This window comes from Pelodiscus sinensis, chromosome 6 (assembly GCF_049634645.1).
Source record: "Pelodiscus sinensis isolate JC-2024 chromosome 6, ASM4963464v1, whole genome shotgun sequence".
NCBI lineage: Eukaryota > Metazoa > Chordata > Testudines > Trionychidae > Pelodiscus > Pelodiscus sinensis.
The window spans coordinates 8,782,661-8,803,063 of NC_134716.1; the positions used below are offsets into that span (position 1 = coordinate 8,782,661).

At 41.9% G+C, this 20,403-nt stretch overlaps 1 protein-coding gene across 6 annotated transcripts in view; it reads left to right on the forward strand.

Moving 5' to 3' along the window:
* The window catches only part of PALM2AKAP2 (PALM2 and AKAP2 fusion), a 356,683-nt gene that overhangs the window by 162,830 nt on the left and 173,450 nt on the right, over positions 1 to 20,403 (forward strand). For 3 of the 6 annotated variants that reach the window (XM_075931391.1, XM_075931392.1, XM_075931394.1), the window contains exons 6-7: positions 310 to 411; positions 5,886 to 6,578. The exons of 1 other annotated variant lie outside the window; for it this stretch is intronic. In XM_075931391.1, coding sequence (XP_075787506.1) covers positions 310 to 411; positions 5,886 to 6,578 — 795 coding nt within the window. The remainder of the gene's footprint in view (positions 1 to 309; positions 412 to 5,885; positions 6,579 to 20,403) is intronic. 2 more of the 6 variants (XM_075931393.1, XM_075931395.1) reach the window with 2 other exon arrangements.

Sequence of the window (20,403 nt, forward strand, 5' to 3'; positions counted from 1 at the left end):
CATGGGGTTCATTCCTTTGCTGAGGTCACCGACCTGATAAAATCCAGAAGCTCCTGGCAAATAGCTTGATGTGTGCAACTGACACAAAGTTTGAGTCATCTGGACACGTTCCCTCCTACCTCAGCTAGTCTGCAGAACACAATCACACCACAGTGACTTTGCACTTTGTTTACTTTGTCCCAGTTATCCAGCGCAAAGCTGTGATGTCTGTTGTTTGGGTTGATAGCTTAACACTCTGCTGTCTAAGCAATGAAGCGACTGGTGTTCATAACACCGTATCTAACTATATTTCCTGTTCTCTGACACCAGATGCAGTAAATTACATTTACTCCCAGATCCCCGAATTCCCAACCTTCTATTCACGTCCAACAGAGCCAGTTCCTGGGAGGGACGGATCAAACCGGGTTACTGGTAAGTCTCAAGGAGCTCTGTATTCTGTCAGCCAATCCCGTAATACAAAGCTCTGTGTATGTATATACCTTCTGGGACCGATGCCCAGATATAGTTTAAATGGAAGGAAATGCTACATGATTTTTAATCTGTGAACAAGTCAAGGGCTCTTTTGAGCAGCAGCAAGCAATTTCAGACTCGGTTATTTATATTACGTACCTTGTGAGTCCTAAAAAGTAGCATTGTACGCTTGGCAGATTTTTTTTAATGGAAGTTTTCGACTTGATTCTTTTTCCATCTCTGCTGATGTAAATCTATGAAATCTAGGCCATGATAATAGCACTTTTCCTGCTCCCACACAACTTCCATTGAAATGAATGAGAGACACAAACATGCGCGAGTGACCCAAAATGTGCACAAAATCTTACAGAACAGAAAGAAGTTGTTTATTTCACTGCAACGTTTAACTCTGTCCGGGGGCAGGAAAAGATGCCACCTGGCTTTGTGTTTTAGGCTGAGGTTCCAGAATTTCCGCTTCAGTTTGTTTCTAAACTGGAGCAATTTATGAACAAGATCCTAGATGTTGTTTTCTCTCATATTTTCACTGTTGTTCCAGTCTATCCATGAAATAGGCAGCTTAAGACGTCATTATCTCTTCCCAGAGTGGCAATAGCGAAAGATGGTACGTTCCAATTCTTTCATGCAGCAAGTGTGTAGATTGGAGGTGCTGTCCATACATGGGACGCTTCATTTTGGTTGAACTCCTCTTTCCCAGGCACTCAGAAAGCATATCCCAGTGCAAAATCGGATCTACTTTTGACTCAGATTGATACGTCCCATTTGCCTGTGTGTTTCTAGCTCCACTGTGTCAAAACCATGAAAAGAATTGTCTCTGTCAGATGACCCAAAAGCTAGACCTAATTGTGTATTTCTTTGATAACTGGACTCCATGCACTTCTATGGTTTAAAGCACAGGGGAAGCAGCACATATACAGTCAAAGATGATTAAACAAACATGTTTTTTATTACCTGTTTAAAGATTGTGCAGAACATCTTTTTAAAAAGTAACAGATTCACTCGACCTTTTTCGAAGACGGTTTAATAGGCAGAAACATTACTCAGTAAGATGTATTCTGGTGTCTTATTCTTATGAAATACTAAATCAGGTTACATTGGAATGAAACTTGTACAGAAAGTATACTTACATTAATGCAGGCTCATGTCTTCAAGTACTGTTGGGCTTTCAGCCCTTCACTGTCAACCAGCTTCGAACCATATTCATTAGTTGTGCATTTTGCAGCTTGATAAGCACGGCAAAGATAAAAAAATAATAATGTTGGTTTATTTTTCAACATCTTATATTCCTCGTTTCACATTTTATGTGCCAGCAGATTAACAAAAACAAAAGTTAGCAAAGTTCTCTTGTTCTGCTTTTCCCATGGGAGTATGTTTCAGCAAGGGTCTGTTTCTAATTGTGAAGTATTTGCTTGTATCAATAGGATTTACTCACAGGAGTAGTTTTAGTCAAATCATTGGCACTGCTTCTGTGCATGAGAGCTAACTAATGTAAGGGTCCTGGGTGTGGCATTCTGAAATCAACCTGACGGGAACAAAAGAATATATAACAATGACAATAAGGTGCCAAGTCAGTGCCTTAATACAACCCACACCCATTAACTTTCTAAAACAGATAAGCAGTGGGAAAACAGTGCCTTCCTTCCAACTAGTGATTTAATGGTCATTGATTGACACTCTTCTCTATGTTGTGAATTCTTTTGAAACTCTGACCCTAAATGCCTAAGAGATCATTGTACGTCAAGAGAAGATGTCTGGATAAAGAGCTGCATCTTGTAATTCTTTCTAAATGTGGACAAGTCGATACTCACTTGTATTTCTAGAGACCTTATTCCAAAAGGGAAGAACCTCTGGGTCCTGCAAAGTCAGCTATAGATGTCAGCACCATTCCTCCAGCCTTCCATAGGTGTAACTCCCGTTGATTTATTTTCTGCATTACACAATGTGAGCTCGCAAACCTCAGTGACACCAGGCAGTGCAGTTAATCTCCAGATGGAGAACTGAGGCACAGAGAGAATAAGGTCCAAATCTGCAAAAGGTTCACACCTCTTGAAATGATTAGCATGTCTGAAGCAGACGTACTATTTGAACAAGACAGCAACTGTTTGCTCTCTAAGAGCAAGTGTTTGCTCTCTAAGAGCCTCAGTGTGCCAGAGGGGTCAGGCGACTTGCCTGATGTCAGACACCCTATTAGGGCAGAACCAGGAAGCTCCAGGACATAGCCCCCGGGTGGGCAACCTGCGGCCTGCTAGACAGTTTGTTTATATTGAGTGTCCACAGGCACTTCCCCCCACCGTTGGCAGTGGCCACAGTTCACCGTCCCCAGCCAACGAGAGCTGCAGGAAGTGGTGGGCCACAAGGATGCACCGGCAGACACTCAATGCAAACTGTCTCTTGGCCAGCCAATGACTTACTCTGAAGGGCTGCAGGCTGCCCACCAATACTCTAGCCCCTCGATGACACTTCCTCTCAGAAATTACAGCCCAAAACAAGCAAGCCCCTGGGCAGTAATACTGGGGCTCTGCTTCCCTTTTGTTTAATTGTCTCAAAGGTCTCTGGAACTTGGATTTGAGGTTCACACAGTATCTACGCAGCTAAGACATTCGAAACACTACTCTCAGAGATCCCAAAATGGGGACAACCCAAATGACAGAACCAAGCTCCTCGTCACGTATTGTTGCTAAGCAGGCACACGGAGATACCAAACCCAATCCGCCAGTGAAACAGCAACAAAGAATACAAATCAGGGTTCTGTTGTAAATGCTCAGCACTGACCCCAGGCCCGCCCCAGTGCTACTTTCACACAAGTGCAGAAAAGTGGCCTAGGGGCCCCTTGTTCCAGCCATTTGGTCATGACTCAAGCAACAGCTCACAATGCCTTCCTAACATTGGGCAGATCACTGAGGGATATGGCGGGTTAAACTGGTGGCCCAGGCACTGTAACCTCAAGAGAGATTTCGGGAGCTCATAAACCCCCTCCAGTCTGCAAATGTGTGTTGCCCAGTGTGTTACACTGCTCTCTTGCTTGGAGACCTAATGACAGTCACCCCCGGCAGCGTTCCTTGGCATGCCCGCTAATCTAGCAATTCGTAAGGGTGCCATGTAGACTCGGGCAGCTGTGTTTTTTCCTTGTTAGTAAGCCATAAGCATTCCTACATCAGAGAGATGTCTCGCTCAGCTGCTGGGCACTGGACAGAAAGCTGAACTTGGAAGGCACCTGGGTGGTGACCTCACTCAAGGAGTCCCATGTAGCAGGAATAAGAACTAGCAGCCCCTCCCCTACCCTTTTGACCTCAGCTCTTGACTTTGAGAGCAAAGGCATGGGGGAACCTAAGGAGAGGCTGTGCAAAAACTGACCAAGCACTGAGATGTAAATCACTACATAAGAACAACTGGGATATGAATGTCCTGCGGTATAAAGACAGTAGGGATATAGGACACCTTCACTGTGGCTGCTCAGAATTTCACTGGCTGGAATTTCAGATGCATGGTGCAGAGCTCCAAGTGGCTTACAAGTGTTTAATGCAGGACTGGATTTACCGAGGTGTGCAGAAAGAAGTCCACTATGCACAGTATTATATGTTCCCTCTGCTTATGACAGAGTTGGGCGGAACCTACACATAAGCTTGACAATATGGTTGGGAGTAGGAAAAATTGAAAACATGCTGGGTAATATTTACATTGCCACTATTTTATATTTTACAATGTATATGGATTGTATTGATTATCCCTCTTAGAAGGTGCAGCACTGTTAATGGATAGAGTAACAGTTTATCTGATGGGGGAAGGGGTTGTATTTACCAATAAGCGACTATTGCCCCTAGTAAGAGAAATCTGTTGTGGTCCATTGAATTGGAATGATCATGAGATGGTGCAGTAACAGCTAGCGATAACTCCCACCCTGGTAACTGCAATTAATTGTGTGTTTGCACCTTCTAAGGAGATCAAATGTTTTCATCTTCATGCAAGGAGCGCTTAGACAGACAATTCTCATTCAGGCAAGCTGTGAGACAGCTTGTACAAGTTGTACCCTGAAAGTCAACCTACAGTTTGCACCATAGTCTTCTTTCAGAATGATGGCTGGATTTATCTGTGTGTGGGTTGCCTGCCTACCCCACTGTGTGGTGATCACAGTGTTCTTCTTGTTAGTGCCCCTTTCTTATCTCTTTATGCTAGGGAATGTTTTCTTTGTTAGGCTAGAATTAGTGTGTATATATATTACCTTTTATCTGGTAGGGATGTGAACAGGTAACCAGTTAGCTGGTTACCCAATAAGCATCACCGTTTCCAAGAGATGCTAACTGGTAACCAGTTAACCAGTGCCTGGGAGCCATCCCCCCGCCTGTGGTATGCCATAGAGAAAGGGCTGCTCTAACCCAGCCAGGCCCACCCCATGGCGAGCTAGGGCAGGCAGCCAGCAGCCCTATATGGCCGGGAGTCTGCAGCTGGCAACCGTGCAGGCTGGGGGCGGCTCTAGGCCCACCATGGAATCCCACTTTCTCGGTTAATCAGTTAAACATAACGTAACATTTAACTGGTTAACAGATTGAACAGGATTTTACATCCCTATTACTTGGTCAAGATCTGAAATCAAATTCACCCCTATATTGTCTCTGCTTTGAAAACAACGTTGAGGAACCCGTATGAAGGATTGACCTGGGTACTTAACGTACTTTTTTTTTTTAATATCTATTTTTCATTACAATCCAAATATTAAAAACACACCTACCTGCCTTAAGTTATGTACTGATCCAATGGACAGAGGACTGACTGAGAAGCCAGGATACCTTAATTCTATTCTGAGGTCTACCTAAGGTGTGAGCTGGGCATGTCCCTTACATGGTCTGTGCCTCATCAGTGTAGCAGGGGTAACACCAGCCCCCACGCTTTGCAGAGTGTTTTGAGAGCTACGCCTGCATGGCATATATAGCAAAAAGTATTCCAGAATAAAACAAGCTGCCAGGGGACAGTTTATTCATTCCCAAATTTGCTGTGAATGGGCGGGAACCAGGAGCGGTTCAGGAGCTTTGAGTTCAATCCTTCTTGGAAGCTGAGGCAAGCACAGAGATGGCTACGGCAGACTTGCATGCTGTCCTCTCCTTGGGTCAAAAGTTCACCATGAGCCCACTTAACCCAAATGCTCCTCACACTTCTAATGGACCAGAACCCCTTCTGCACAGACTGAGTTGGAAAAGTATCTCTGTTTGACAGCAGGAGTAGCTAGCACCCATCTAGAAGTATTGTAGTGCCATAACCAGCTCTGTGATCAGTGTGCACCTCACTTCTAACGTAGAATGCTTGGCTCTGCAGAATAGCTTTGTAGGCCATGGGCATGGTAGTTTTCTCTGTCTGTTTGGCAATTAACCGTTCACTGGCTTTTTTTGTTGTAACATGCACTTCCTCTCTTGTTTTCATTCAAGCTTTGCACGCCATGGAAATTAATGTGGAGAAAGACAAACAGACCAGAGAGACCAAGATTCTCTCTGCATCACCCATTGGCCAAGAGGGGGCCCATCAAAGAAGATTCAAAGTCTGTGATGATGGTACCAAGGTAGTCTATGAGGTTCATTCTGGAAACACAGTGGTAGAAAATGGAGTCCACAAATTAAGCTCAAAGGATGTAGATGAACTTGTACAGAAAGCTGGACAATCAAGTGTAAGAGAAAAGACTGTGTCTGCCAGGAATGTGATAGCAGATGGAAACCTTGCCCATGTGAAGGAACAAATGCTCTTCAAAGAGGCAAAACTAGAAATGGTACATAAACCTATCAAAGGGAATTCTGGGAATCCTCAACACCAAGCAAAAATCTCTGGAGATGAAGTCCGGGAGGCCAGCATGGATCAACCTGTGACAATGATTTTTATGGGTTACCAAAACATTGATGATGAAGAGGAGACAAAAAAAGTGTTGGGCTATGATGAAACTATCAAGGCAGAACTGGTCCTCATCGATGAAGACGATGAGAAGTCCTTGCGTGAGAAGACAGTGACTGATGTATCCACCATGGATGGAAATGCAGCCGAACTGGTCTCCGGAAGGCCTATGTCTGACACAACAGAGCCCTCCTCGCCGGAGGGGAAGGAAGAAAGTCTGCCCATGGAGCCAGTCCCAGGTACAGAAAAGAAAAAGCGCTGTCAATGCTGTATTATCATGTGACCACTTCTTCCTTCCTTGTTCTGAGAAACACCTGCTCCATCACTTACTTTGACCTCATGGTACTTCTACCTGCAATACTGTGAACTGGAAGTGAATGCCTATTGCCTTGCTGATGGGTTGCTTTGATTTCTAGTTCTTCAGGAAGATTCACACACGAATATGATTTTCTCACCAAACATGTTGATTTTTTTTTCCAGTTTTTAGAGTAAGAGAAAACGGGGACGTGAACAAATGCTTTCATATTTATTTGATTTTATATAAAAATATATATATAAAGAAAACACTTTTTATATTTTACTTTAAGAATCTGGCAGTTATGATCATATTCCCAGTGTTTTGTGGGAGTTTGAATTTCACAGTAGCCAGGTATGAGAGCCTTAAAAGAATCATGTTTTAACATTGTTTTATAGATTTTTTTTTTTTGGATGGAGGGAAAATAGATGATTTTATCATTTTAATTTGCTAAAACCCAGACACACCTGTCTCCAAATGTTTGCATAATTTTGTTTTATATTAACTTTGGAGTTCCTTTTGTGGCATCAAAAAAATGCCATAGGCTATTTCTGCTTATTGGTAAAACCAAAAGTGGACCTTAATTATTCTTTCTATCAAATCACAAATGATGATTTTTGCCTTACATAAATCTTCCAGATTACAGTATTGTGCATCTACTTCATCTCTTTAAATTACAGTGGAAATTACCTTGACATCAAAAATATCCAGCTGTCATCACAAGTGAACTGTAGTTACTGGTTTAATTACTTGCCTTTCAGTAACTCTGCCTATGTTTATTGATGAGATTTTTCTGCTGAGCACCGGCATATGAGAGATACTAGTTTTCTGTTTCCTTCAGACATGAAACATTTTACTGTCTGATCTTGCTCCCAGTGAAGTGAGTGGCAAAACACCCACTGACCTCAATGGGAGAAAGTGCAGGTTTTCACTGTGTCCTTCCTGTCAAAGAAGCATTTCTTGATACTTGTACTCAAGATAAACGTATACACTTCTAAACCTAGCACCTGACCCTCCCATCCATACTCAGGCAAAGCTTCCATGGAAACACATTGGAGTGTTACTTGAGTAGATATTTCAGAAGGCAGGATTATGTTGATTACGCCAAGATTTCCCAAAGTGACTAGTGCTTTTGGATGCCTCATTTTTTTGGGAGGGGGGGAGGGAGTAGTCCGCTTAATTCGAGGCACCTTAGATCAGCTTGATTTTCAAAAAAATTTCCCTTGCCCTCTGAAAATTCAGACCCTTCTCAAGCATCTCAAATAGAAAATCCCAAATGCTGAAGCATCCAAAATCATTAATTGGTTCTCAAAGTCTTGGCTTTTCAATTCTACTGCTGTATCTATAGTGGAAAAATCCACTTTTTCATGGCAAAACTATGGCCCTGGTTCAAACCTTAGTTACACTGGTTTTACACCAGTGTAACTTGATTGACTTCAGGGGCACTAGCCCAGTACAAGTGAGATCAAAAGCAGCACCTATAATTTTTGGCGGTAAAATATTTTCACTCTTGATAATTATGTCACCAGACATCCCCCCACAAAAAGAAGGGAAAAAAAGGAAGAAAAGGGAAAAAGGAAAAACAAACACACACAAAAACCGACTTTTTTCTGAGCCGTGGTGGCTTCTATGACGTTTCTACTCTTTCTTGGATGGTGTTTTTACTGCATTAACATCTGATTAAACAGTTCTTGCTCTGAACTCTTTTCTTTCTGTGCCAGTAAGATGCACTTGTTTGTGGTAACTATTTTATGAGACATATTAGAAAAAGGAAAAGAAAGGAAAAGGAAAAAGAGACTTCTTATGCTAGACCAGTTAGCCATTAATGGCAATCCTCTTATGTAACCTTTTACTGTTATCCTGTCAACCCTTAGTGAAAGGTAAATGAGGACTAGAAAAAGACAGCCACCAATGCATGGCTCCTGCTGAAATCAGACTAGCTGACACATTCACTACTGGTATTGGGAATATACCACAGGCCTGATGTAAAGTTCATTGGACTCCCATTGAGCATACACATCACAACCTAATTGAATTGTTGGAATTCTGCAAAGTATTACTCTAGATTTCCAACATTTTTATCAGGAAAAAAAGTTGTGGGCTGATCCCATGCTTGCATGCTTGCTAACCTTTCCGTCCTGTGACCCTTGTGTAGCCTTGTTTTTTAGAGTTGCTGATACTTCTCAAGCCTCACCCAGACTAGGGATGTAATAGTGTAGTCAATTAACAGATTAACCAGTAAGCAAAAGCTTATAGGTTAATGCTATAGACTACACATAGTTCCCTCGCCTGCCCCTTGCCAGTAAATTTTTTTAGCAGGCTGGCCAGCTGCCCAGCTCTCTTCTGGCTTGTGACAGGTCTGGGACCTATCTCTGCATTTAGAGGCCTGGCTCAGTTCCAGCTTGCACTGGGTGTGGGAACTCAGAGCCTCCTCTAGACAGTGGCTACTGTCATCCCTCGCCGCTGCCTCTTTATCAGAGGCAGCAGAACTGGGCAACAGACAGCCCAGTCTGTTGTCTGCTGGTTTGTAAACTGGCTCCCCTTGCAGACCAGCTCCCGCCTGGCACCCCGGACTGCTGCCTCGGATACAGAGACAGCAGCACAGAGTGGCAGGGGGCTCCTCGAGAATGGGGCCAGAGTGCACTGGCTGCCGGAGAATAGTCAAGTAACCAATAAGAATTCATGCAGTTACTCGACTGTTCAATTAACCGATATTTAACATCCCTAACTCAGACTCATCTAGGCTGTCCTTATACCTTCCTGTAGGCACCTTTAGTCACATGCTCCCTTATTACATGCTCCTCCTGTGCCCACTACCCTTGAAAGTCCAGACACACTGAGACATGCATGTTCCCAAGGATTAGGGCACTGTTATAATCACAAGGTCAGTGGGAGCTACAGGTTACGTTGGAAAGAAAGAAGTGAGTCTTTATTGGTTAGAAATAGAGCACAAGCCTTAGACTTTTATTTCTCATACTGCCAAAAAGCTATTATTCGGTTATTGCAACTAATATTTAATGTCCCTAAAGGCCAGTGTGTTGCATTCATTCATGTGGACATCATGGTTAATGGGACAGTGTTAAAGTAGAAAAAAATGTTCCCCTAAACTCACAGGCCCAGGTCTCCAGCTAAATTACCATAGCTGGCCCTAATATTTTTAGTTCTTAGCATTGTCTGGATGTTAGATTTTTTTTTTTCATTTTAACCGCCTTTCATTAAATTGCAGCCTCTATTGAGACTCCAAACCCATTAACATAGGCTAATGAATGTAAACAGGGTTTCCGTGGCTTCTTTGCACTTCAGAGTAGGTTAATTTTCCTCCACCCCTAGACATTCGATAGCCTGTGGGAATATGTGCACAATCAGACACAAAGGAAAGGGTCCACTTTATGAAAGAAGCAGAGATAAATTTCACGTTGAGACTTCATAAGGATCAGGATGGGTGTTTTCTGTTTTGTTCTAAATAAGCTCCCTGTCTCTGATTAACTTAAGAAGCCGAAAATATGCTCATTTGCAATTTCAGCATGAAAAGATATTTACAAAGAAACAAACAGAAATGATTCTGTGACAGCATTTTTGCCACAATAAACTGTTCGCCTTAACTTTTGTAAGAAAAACAAAAACAAAAATACCAACTTTTCAGTGTATCTTTTCCTAGACTGAAAAAAAAAGACAAAACAAACAAGCAAATAGCCTGTGAAACTCTTTTATATTTTGTATTTTCTAAGTTTCTACAGATTTCCTTTTCATGCCATGTCCAGTTTTCATCAAGGGACTATTGTCTGCAACTGTTTTTTAAAAATGAAGAGAAAAAATGCAAAAATCATGAAACACATTATTCTTAGTGGCCAGGCGATCCCTTTTAATTATAAGAACATCAGTACAGAAAGGAAAGAATTACAGGGTTGTTTTCTTTTTTTATTCCCGTGGCTGATGTACTGTATGCTACATGTTTACAGAATTCTTCTGGTCTGCCTTTGTGATGTTATCTAAATGAATGACAAAAGAGGCATGATGTGCCATTTTACAGTTTGCCTTAGAACTCTTTAATTTTTCTTCTTCTTTTTGTTTTTTCCCCATTACAGGATGTATTCCAAAGCTGTATAAATCACAACATTGTCTTTCAATCCCTGTGGTGATATTAGAGTGTACAAGCCCTTCTCAATTAAGCGACTGAAGCTCAGTCCATAATGGTGCAATATAAGGCCCCAATCCTGAAAACACATTGGCATATGCTTAACTTTTCTTTGAGGACTCCCATTTTAATCAATGGAACTCCTTGCAGTAGTAAAATTACTCATGTGCATAAGTGTTTTCAGGATCAGGGCCTAAAAGATTAACACAGGGTGGAGTTTGGGCATTATTTATGTACTCACTCCAGTTTTATGCACTGGAGTACAACCCATTGGAAGTGTAATCCTGAGATGTGTTGAGTGGTGCAACTCCAATTGACAAAAAATGGTGCTTACCATCGCTTAGGATCAGATCCTGGTTCAATAGCACTATATGGCTTTGTGGTCACTGCACTTGTAATGTTGAACTAACACTGAAATTTTACTGAAGACTCTTCTGACAGTTTCTCCCCATTCTAGACCAAGTTAGCCAACACAGAGGGTATCTCAATACTAAAAAGAAAAATAAACTGAGCAAGTGACTTAGTGGGAGCACAATGGTGCTTCCAAAAAGAAGGGTTCTTAATTAGGGGTGCAGTGCCTTTTGGCTGAGTCTAATGTTGAAGTTGCATACTCTGAAAATAAGAGATAATAGAATAGAAAATTTAGTATTCACATTTGTGCATTTTTAAGGAATAATATTTTTATAAGGAAATACGGATCCTGAATAGGGTTTGAATTTCAGAACACAAGCATACCCATCACACTGAGTCTCTTAAAAATTTTCATACTCTGATGATAACGCCCAAGTTCTTGGGATCTTTTGTAGACGGAATCTCACCCTTAGACCTGAAAGCAGGTCCGCAGTTCTTTTTAGAGGGCATGTCTACACTGGAGAGTCATTTCAAAATAATTCCCCTTATTTTGAAATAACAAGGCGAGCATCCACACTACGAAGCCTGTTATTTTGAAATAACAGGCTTGTTATTTCAAAATAATAACTCCTGCTTGTGAAGAAGCTTATTTCATAATAGTTATTTCGGGAGTTATTATTTCAAAATAACTTATTTTGAAATAACCTAGTAGTGTAGACATAGCCTTATAAATCCAATTGAGGGCATGTCTACACAGCAGGGCTAAAGTTGAATTAAGCTACATAACTTCAGCTACATCAATTGCGTAGCTTAAGTTGAAATAGCTTAACTTGGCTTTTGGTGCTGTCTACACAGCAGGAAGTCAAAGGAAGAACACTCTTCCTTCGACTTCCCTTACTCTTTCTGAAATGGGGGTTACCATGAATCAGAGTAAGAAGTCCTCCAGCTCACCATTATTTTGAAATAATGGCTTGTCGTGTAATGTCAGTTATTCCAAAATAACATTGCTGTGTAGAAATGCCCTTAGTCAATAAAGTTATACTATAGACAAATTTGCCACAATGTCTTGACAACTAGATTAAAGAGTTTAAGAGGTGTTTTACAACCTCAAATTTTATTTCTAGTGAGACCTCTAAGAAGTTAATAACTACCTGTTAATTAAAGAGTGAGAGAGGAATGATGGGGAAAAGGGCAAAAATGCTGTGATTTTTTTTCAATTTTTTCCCCTATCTTACCAAATTTGATATTTGCCCAGTGTCAAAAACTTGAAAAAGTGGAGGTGGGGAATGATTAAAAAAAAATTGATGATTTTTCCGATTTGATTTTTGAATGTCAATCAATTTTGACCAGTTGTCTGTCTCTAGCAACAAATTCAGGTGTTGCTCAGATTATGCTGAGTCCGATATTTTGCTATCATTAATAACTTTTTGCTCTGAGTTAGGATTACCGCGGAGTCTCCTAGAATTAAAAATTAACCTTTCATTAAAGATTATGTCATATGATGAAACCTCCAGGAAAATGTCTAACCAAAATTGGCAACCTCACACTGAGTTTCAATGATAGATCACTAGCAATGGAAGCCTATAAAAGACACAGTGTTTTATTTTAATTTTGTACGTAAACCAGAAAGCTGTCTTCTATGAATGCTCTAACCAACAGGTGGGGAACCTTTTTTTGGTCAGGAGCCATTGACCCACAGAAAAATTAATCGGAGGCCACACACAAGTAAAAAGCAAAACAAACAAGAAAAGGGAAAAAAAACCCACTTCACTCACCATGCTCCCAAGCAAGAAGCAAAAAAACCCTCACTCACACTCAACGTCAGGGCTTGCTCTGTTCTGGCCAGCTAGCTCTCACAGCCCTGCAGGGGTAGCTGATGCTCAGGGTTTCATTCCCCACTCCTGCTATAAACTTTAAACTATGAATGGACTATGATTTAAACCAAAAAGAGTGTAAATCCATCATATAATGTAAACACATGATATAATATTCAGCTTGTACATATTGAGAGGAATGCATGAAGTCTATCCCACTTGTAGTTAAAAGGACAGATAAAAATGCTGAACAAACAAGTTTTCAGATTGACTCTGTTTTCACCACCCCCCCCCCCCCCCACACACACACACCAAGCTTACCACTGTGCTCCCTAATTTTGGTCTTTTCTGGAAAAGAACCTTTTGCCAGTATACACAGGGGCTACGTTTAGACTGACATGATTTTCCGCAAATGCTTTTAACGGAAAAGTTTTTCATTAAAAGCATTTGCGGAAAAAAGCATCTACATTGGCACGAACACTTTTCTGCAAAAGCACTTTTTGCAGAAAAGTGTCTGTGCCAATCTAGACGCGCTTTTGTGCAAAAAAGCCCCGATCGCCATTTTTGCGATCAGGGCTTTTTTGCACAAAACAAATCTCAGCTGTCTACACTGGCCCTTTCGCGCAAAAGCTTTGCGCAAAAGGGACTTTTGCTCGAATGGGAACAGCATAGTATTTCTGCAAGAAGCACTGATTTCAGACAGTAGGAAGTCAGTGTTCTTGCGGAAATTCAAGCGGCCAGTGTAGACAGCTGGCAAGTTTTTCCACAAAAGCATTTGCTTTTGCGGAAAAACTTGCCAGTCTAGATACAGCCATTTGGTTCAAAAAGCCCTCCAGATCACCCACTTTCCTGCTATGCCAGCCTCACTCAGAGAGGCCCTGTCTATCAGGAACAGGCAGCCTTCCTGGCATGTGAGATTTTAGACTTTCCTAAATCTGTTCTTGGGTTTGCACAATAATGTTTTATTTGTAAATCTGCTTTTCCTGCTACTTAACCCCCACATTATTCTCAAAGGATTCTTCATATTTTTTTAAGATCTTGTCTACATGAGAAAGTCAACCAGTTTAATTAAATCGATTTAAAAATTGACCTAAACCAGTACAAACCCCAATTTGCAATGTACTAATACCAATTTAATCTTTACTGGTCAATTAGTGTGTCTGCACAGCAGGACTTAACTCAAAATAAGTGATGTAAATTGAGCTCTCTCAGTTACATAGCTTGTTTCAAAACTGGGAACATCTGCACAGTACAGATTTCAAAATAGAGCACTTTTCCTCCGACTTCCCTTACTCCTCGTACAATGAGGACTACAGGAGTCAGAGTAAGAAGTCCTTCCACTTGGCAGTATTTCAACATTATTGCAGAATAACTGCCTGCTGTGTAGATGCAGACTAAGTTATTCCGAAATAACACTAGTTATTTTGAAATAATGTTGCCATGTAGACATACCCTTACTGACTTGGGCCCCGACCTAAAGACTTGCCCACAGGCATAACGAGCAGTCAAAGTTAGTCCAATAGGACTCCTCACATGAATAAAATGTAAAGCATTTGCATAAATGTTTGCAGGATTGGGCCCTTAAGCTATACAGCAAGGCTGTGTCTAGACTGGCAAGTTTTTCCGCAAAATCAGATGATTTTGCGGAAAAACTTGCCAACTGTCTACACTGGCCGCTTGAATTTCCGGAAAAGCCCTGACGATCTCCTGTAAAATCATCAGTGCTTTTCCGGAAATACTATGCTGCTCCTGTTCGGGCAAAAGTCTTTTTCCGAAAGACATTTGCGCAAAAGGGCCAGTGTAGACAGCATAGTATTGTTTTCCGCAAAAAAGCCCCGATTGCGAAAATGGTGATCGGGGCTTTTTTGCAGAAAACCGCGTCTAGATTGGCCACGGACGCTTTTCCGCAAAAAGTGCTTTTGCAGAAAAGCATCCTGCCAATCTAGATGCGATTTTTCCAAAAATGCTTTTAATGGAAAAGTTTTCCGTTAAAAGCATTTCCGGAAAATCATGTCAGTCTAGACATAGCCCAAGAGTCTAGAGCTGGTGTTTGCACTAAATTGATATACCTACCTATCTCATAGAACTGGAAGGGACCTTGAAAGGTCATCAAGTCCACTCCGCTGCCTTTACAGCAGGACTAAATACCATCCCTGACAGATTTGCCCTAGGCCCCTTCATTTATTAAACTCACAACCGTGGGTTTAGTGGGTCAATGCTCAAAACACTGAGCTATCCCTCCCCCTTTACTAACGTAATGAAACTGGCTCACATTTCTAGTATGGACCAGGCCTCAGCTAAGACATATTCTTCCAGCTGACAGGAAGTCTGTACCATGTATCAAAGTTAAAAGATATTTCTCCTGCGCTCAGCTCAGAAAGCTAGGCTGTCATACATTGGTAGCCTATAATATATACACTGAATCATTGTATAAAATATTGATAGAGAGAGAGAGATTTAGTTGGGGATTTTCCATTAGACTAATCCCCCTCGCAGTCTCTGCTCTTTTTCTCCCACTCTCTGCTGGCCACTCTTCTCCGTTATTCTTCCACTTCCCCTCCCTGATTTCTTTTTTCACAGTCTCCCCTAAGCAGAATGAGAATCTAATAAGTTAAGAGTTGAACGATTACCCCACCGGTCAGAGTCAGGCAGATATGAAGTTCTGTGCAACCATCTAAAGCCCCAGTTCAGCAAAGTGCTTAAGACTTAAGCACATGCTTAAAATAAAACACATGCTCAAGCTCAGTGCTGAATAGGGATAAAGTTCAGCACCTGCTTAAATCTCAAGTGCTCTTCTAAATCAGGGCTTTAATTTTGGCCCACACTTTTTAATTAAGGATCTAGGCACTGCTTAGGGGCAGCTGCAGGACACTAATCCCTTTAAAAGCTTTTTTCGCTTTTCAGTGACAGCTCTGCCCGTGCACTAAGGGCAGACAAGCAACGCCCGGTCAGAACGAGGACAAAACCACATTTCCTGCTTCTTCTCCCACTCGGGGAATGAATAAATAATTATTTTAGGGGTCCAAGAAAATGTTGTGTACAATGCAGCTTTTATGGTGAATGTGGGTTGTGGATGAGCCTTTTATTTTCCCAAAGCTTTAGTCGCCCACTTTCTTTGTGAGCAAATGTAAATAAAATCCCATTTTGTTGGGGGAAAAACTGTTGTGCTAACACTGGATTAGAATTGATGGGATAGCTGCTGTACTTTGTAACCTGAAGTGTACTTTTTTGACTGTTATGTTTTCTTCAGATTAAAAAAAAAACCAAGAACAAAAAATAAACCAAGAACACTGCCAGCAACAGCCAGGCTGTAAGGGTGGCTTCTCTCTTTTTTCTCTGTACAGTACTACTAGTAAATAAATCTGCCTTTCCACTGCGCCTACTCCTGTGTCTTTGTGCTGTGTTTCTCCCTAACGCCTACTCTTCAAGACGCTCTGTGATCTCCAAAACATACTCCAGCGGAGCAGCCTTGCTCACTAAAAGAATTAAAGTACTAACCCCACACCGGATTTCTTTTCTCCCTTCTGTGCACAACTGCTGCTCCTGCTGCTTCTCTTTGATGCTTCACCACATAATTAACTCATCATGTTTGTTGCTGTGTCATTTTTCTTTCCCCTTTTCTTTCTCACAAGATACTTTGCCTGACACTCCATAGTCCCTATTGACTGTAAGATCATGTAGCATTTTCCTCTATGCCCTAGTCTACACTGGAGAGTTATTTCAAAATAACCCCCCTTATTTCAAAATAATAAGCAGAGTGTCCACTCTACCAAGCCCGTTATTTCGAAATAAAGGGCTGGTATTTCGAAATCTGTACTCCTGCTTTCCTTGGGGAATAAGCTTATTTTGAAATGCTTATTGTGGGAGTTATTTTGAATGTAGTTATTTTGAAATAATTTCCTAGTATACACATACCCTATTTGTGGAAGATAAAGGCTTGATTTTAATCAGCAAACCAATGTTGCACCAAGTTTAGGGTGAAGGGAGTCCCCAGTGTATGGACACTGGGAATGGACTTGGAAAATTATATTTGTGTCACTCCAAAGGAAAGGAAAGTTTTCTGTGAACTTGGTGGAAAGAATTGTTTCCAAATGAAAAGGAGAGGAAAAAAGCTTCCCTGTTTAAAAATGCTAAATGCTCTCTCTCTATATTGTTGTAAGAAATGCTTCATATCTGAATTCATCAAACACACAGAGACATTAGTCTGGATCTTTGGAGACCCAGGGTCAAATCTCCTCTCCACCTCAGAATTCCTCCCCGGCTTTGGGCAAGTCAGATAGATTCTCTGGATCAGATCTTCCCGATCTGCAAATGAGGATGATAATACTGACTTGCTACATTAAAGATTGTGAGGCACTGAAATATAACAGTGCCAGACACACTACAAGTGCCTACGATAACTAGAAAATTATGTGTAACAAAACAATGCCAGTAAACAGGATCTGAGACTCCGAACTCCTCCCTAGAGAGAGTCCCTTAGAGACAGGTCCGTTTTCTCTTCCCATGAGCAACATTGCCAAATTACACAAAAACATGGATTATTAAAAATGAACTCAACTGCTTGCAGCAATTGCACATTTGATGAAGAGAGCCTGTTTGACCAAAGAAGGGAGTTTCCATTCAGGAATTGTTTGCATTCAGGAGGACAAGAAAAAAGACTGATTTCATCTCCCTAGGAAATCCATAATGGACCAGATCCTCAGATGGGGTAAACTGGTGCAGCTCCATTACCTGCAATGGAGCTATTCTGAGTTACACCAGCTCAGGGTCCGGCCAGATGCCTATAATTCTAATGGTATCATTACCTTTAGCATTATCATTACCTAATGCTATTACCTTCTTGAAATTGAAATAAAAATACCTGCATTATCTTAAGTTTCCTGTAGATTTAGATCAAATCAACTATGCCCACTGTGAAACTGGCACTGCAGCATTTTTCTCACTGGAGAAGCTGACAGGGTCATAATCAATTCATCAGTGAAGCAGAGTAAATATTTCCTTCTAGTGACAAATTGCTGCAATTTGGGGGGGGGGGGGGGGCGTGGGGATTACACTTAATTTCCAGGCAAATGGTGAACAGCAAAGTGATGCTGCAGTCAAATACCAAATGCATTAACCATGCCACCTGTGTAGAAATGTGTTGTAAGACACACACACCTGGAAATATACAGTTATTGCTATTTCACCCTACACCTCTGTTAGAAAAGCTGCTTTTTATCACCTGTGGGACATTAGTGGACCAGGAGAAGTAACCCAGATCCGTTTCCATTTACAACAAACTGAACAGAAATCATTCAGTGTGGTATTACAATGTTTCAAGTCTCCTAAAGTCTCATAAACGATCTAGAGAAAAGGGTAAGCAGTGAGGTGGCAAAGTTTGCGGACAATACTAAGCTGTTTAAGATAGTCAAGACCAAAGCCAGACTGTGAAGAACTTCAAAAAGATCTCACCAGACTGAGTGATTGGGCAACAAAATGGCAAATGAAGTTTAATGTGGATAAGTGTAAAGTAATGCACGTTGGAAAAATAACCCCAACTATACATATAATATGATGGGGGCTAATTTGGCTACGACAAATCAGGAAAGAGATCTTGGAGTTATCGTGGACAGTTCTCTGAAAACTTCCACACGGTGTGCAGCGGCGGTCAAAAAGGCAAATAGGATGTTAGGAATTATTAAGAAAGGGATAGAAAATAAGACCCTGAATATCTTACTGCCCTTGTATAAAACTATGGTACGCCCACATCTTGAATACTGTGTACAGATGTGGTCTCCTCACCTCAAAAAAGATATTTTGGCCTTGGAAAGGGTTCATAAGAACATAAGAACGGCTGTACTGGGTCAGACCAAAGGTCCATCTAGCCCAGTATCCTGTCTACCGACAGTGGCCAGCACCAGGTACCCCAGAGAGGGTTGACCGAAGACAATGATCAAGCGATTTGTCTCCTGCCATCCCTCTCCAGCCTCAGAAAAGGGCAACTAAAATGATCAGGGGTTTGGAACAGGTCCCATATGAGGAGAGGCTAAAGCGATTGGGACTTTTCAGTTTGGAAAAGAGGAGGCTGAGGGGGGATATGATAGAGATCTATAAAATCATGAGTGGGGTAGAGAGGGTGAATAAAGAAAAGTTCTTCATTCGTTCCCATAATATAAGGACTAGAGGACACCTAATGAAATTAATGGGTAGCAGGTTTAAAACTAATAAAAGAAAGTTCTCCTTCACATAGTGCAGTCAACCTGTGGAACTCCTTGCCAGAGGAGGCTGTGAAGGCTAGAACTATAACAGAGTTTTAAAAAGAGCTAGATAAATTCATGGAGGTTAGGTCCATAAAAGGCTATTAGCCAGGGGGTAAGAAATGGTGTCCCTGGCCTCTGTTTGTCAAAGGCTGGAGAAGGATGGCAGGAGACAATTTGCTTGATCATTGTCTTTGGTCCACCTGCTCTGGGGCACCTGGCACTGGCCACTGTCGGCAGACAGATACTGGGCTAGATGGACCTTTGGTCTGACCCAGTACGGCCGTTCTTATGTTCTCAGCAACTGGACTCATTTAATTATAGGGGAATCACAGCTCATCTCTGAAGCAAAGACAAATTTCTCTAGCTCTCAAGGTTGCGGGGGAAACCTGGAAAATGTGAATTCTGTGTTTGTAAGACTCTTGGGGCTTTTTGTTCTGTTTTTACAGTTCCTAGCACAATGGGCCCTGGCATATGCCTGGAGCTGCTAGGTGCTACCACAATACAAATGATAATAATAATAACATAAAAGCCCGAAGGCAAAGTAAAGGAACTTCACATTTTATTTATTTAAAAATCTCATTATTTTTTAAGCCTGACTTGTGGTGATGGAGGGCCTGAGGGATTTTTGAACATGGTGTTGGCAATCCTGGAATTGCATCTTGCTAGGACTCCTATGTGGCTAGACACAATCCAAATATGTATGCAAACACAGAACCTGCCACAAAAAGGGTGTAGCTCTCATGCTTGCATGTGCTTGATTGTTCTATCTTGGATAGGGCTGCTATAGGGAAAGAAATTCAGTTTCTGTGAGTATTGCCTTCTTTTTAAATAGGCTTTCCTTAGTGAGCATTTGAAAGATGTGACATTTATCATTAAAGAACACAAGGAAAATCAAAGCTCTTATCCAAAGTCAGCAGGCACATGGGTGGTGGGTGAAGGTAGGGCTGGGGGAAGCAATTCTCGAGCTCCACCCCAGCCCCACTCCTTCTGCTGAGGCCCCACCTCCCATGGGAGCCAAGCCACCTACCTCCCTGCCCCACCCCACACCATGGGGAGGCAGGGCAGTGTGCTGCTCCCTCCTCCCAGCATGGGAAGGGCAAGTGTGCAGCCCCAGCCTCCTCAGCCCCACAGCATGGGGGCATTTTGGCCTACAGTAGGCATTTTGGTAACGGAGTGTGGGTGGGGCCAGGCTGGCGGAGTGTGGGTGGGGCCAGGCTAGCGGAGTGTGGG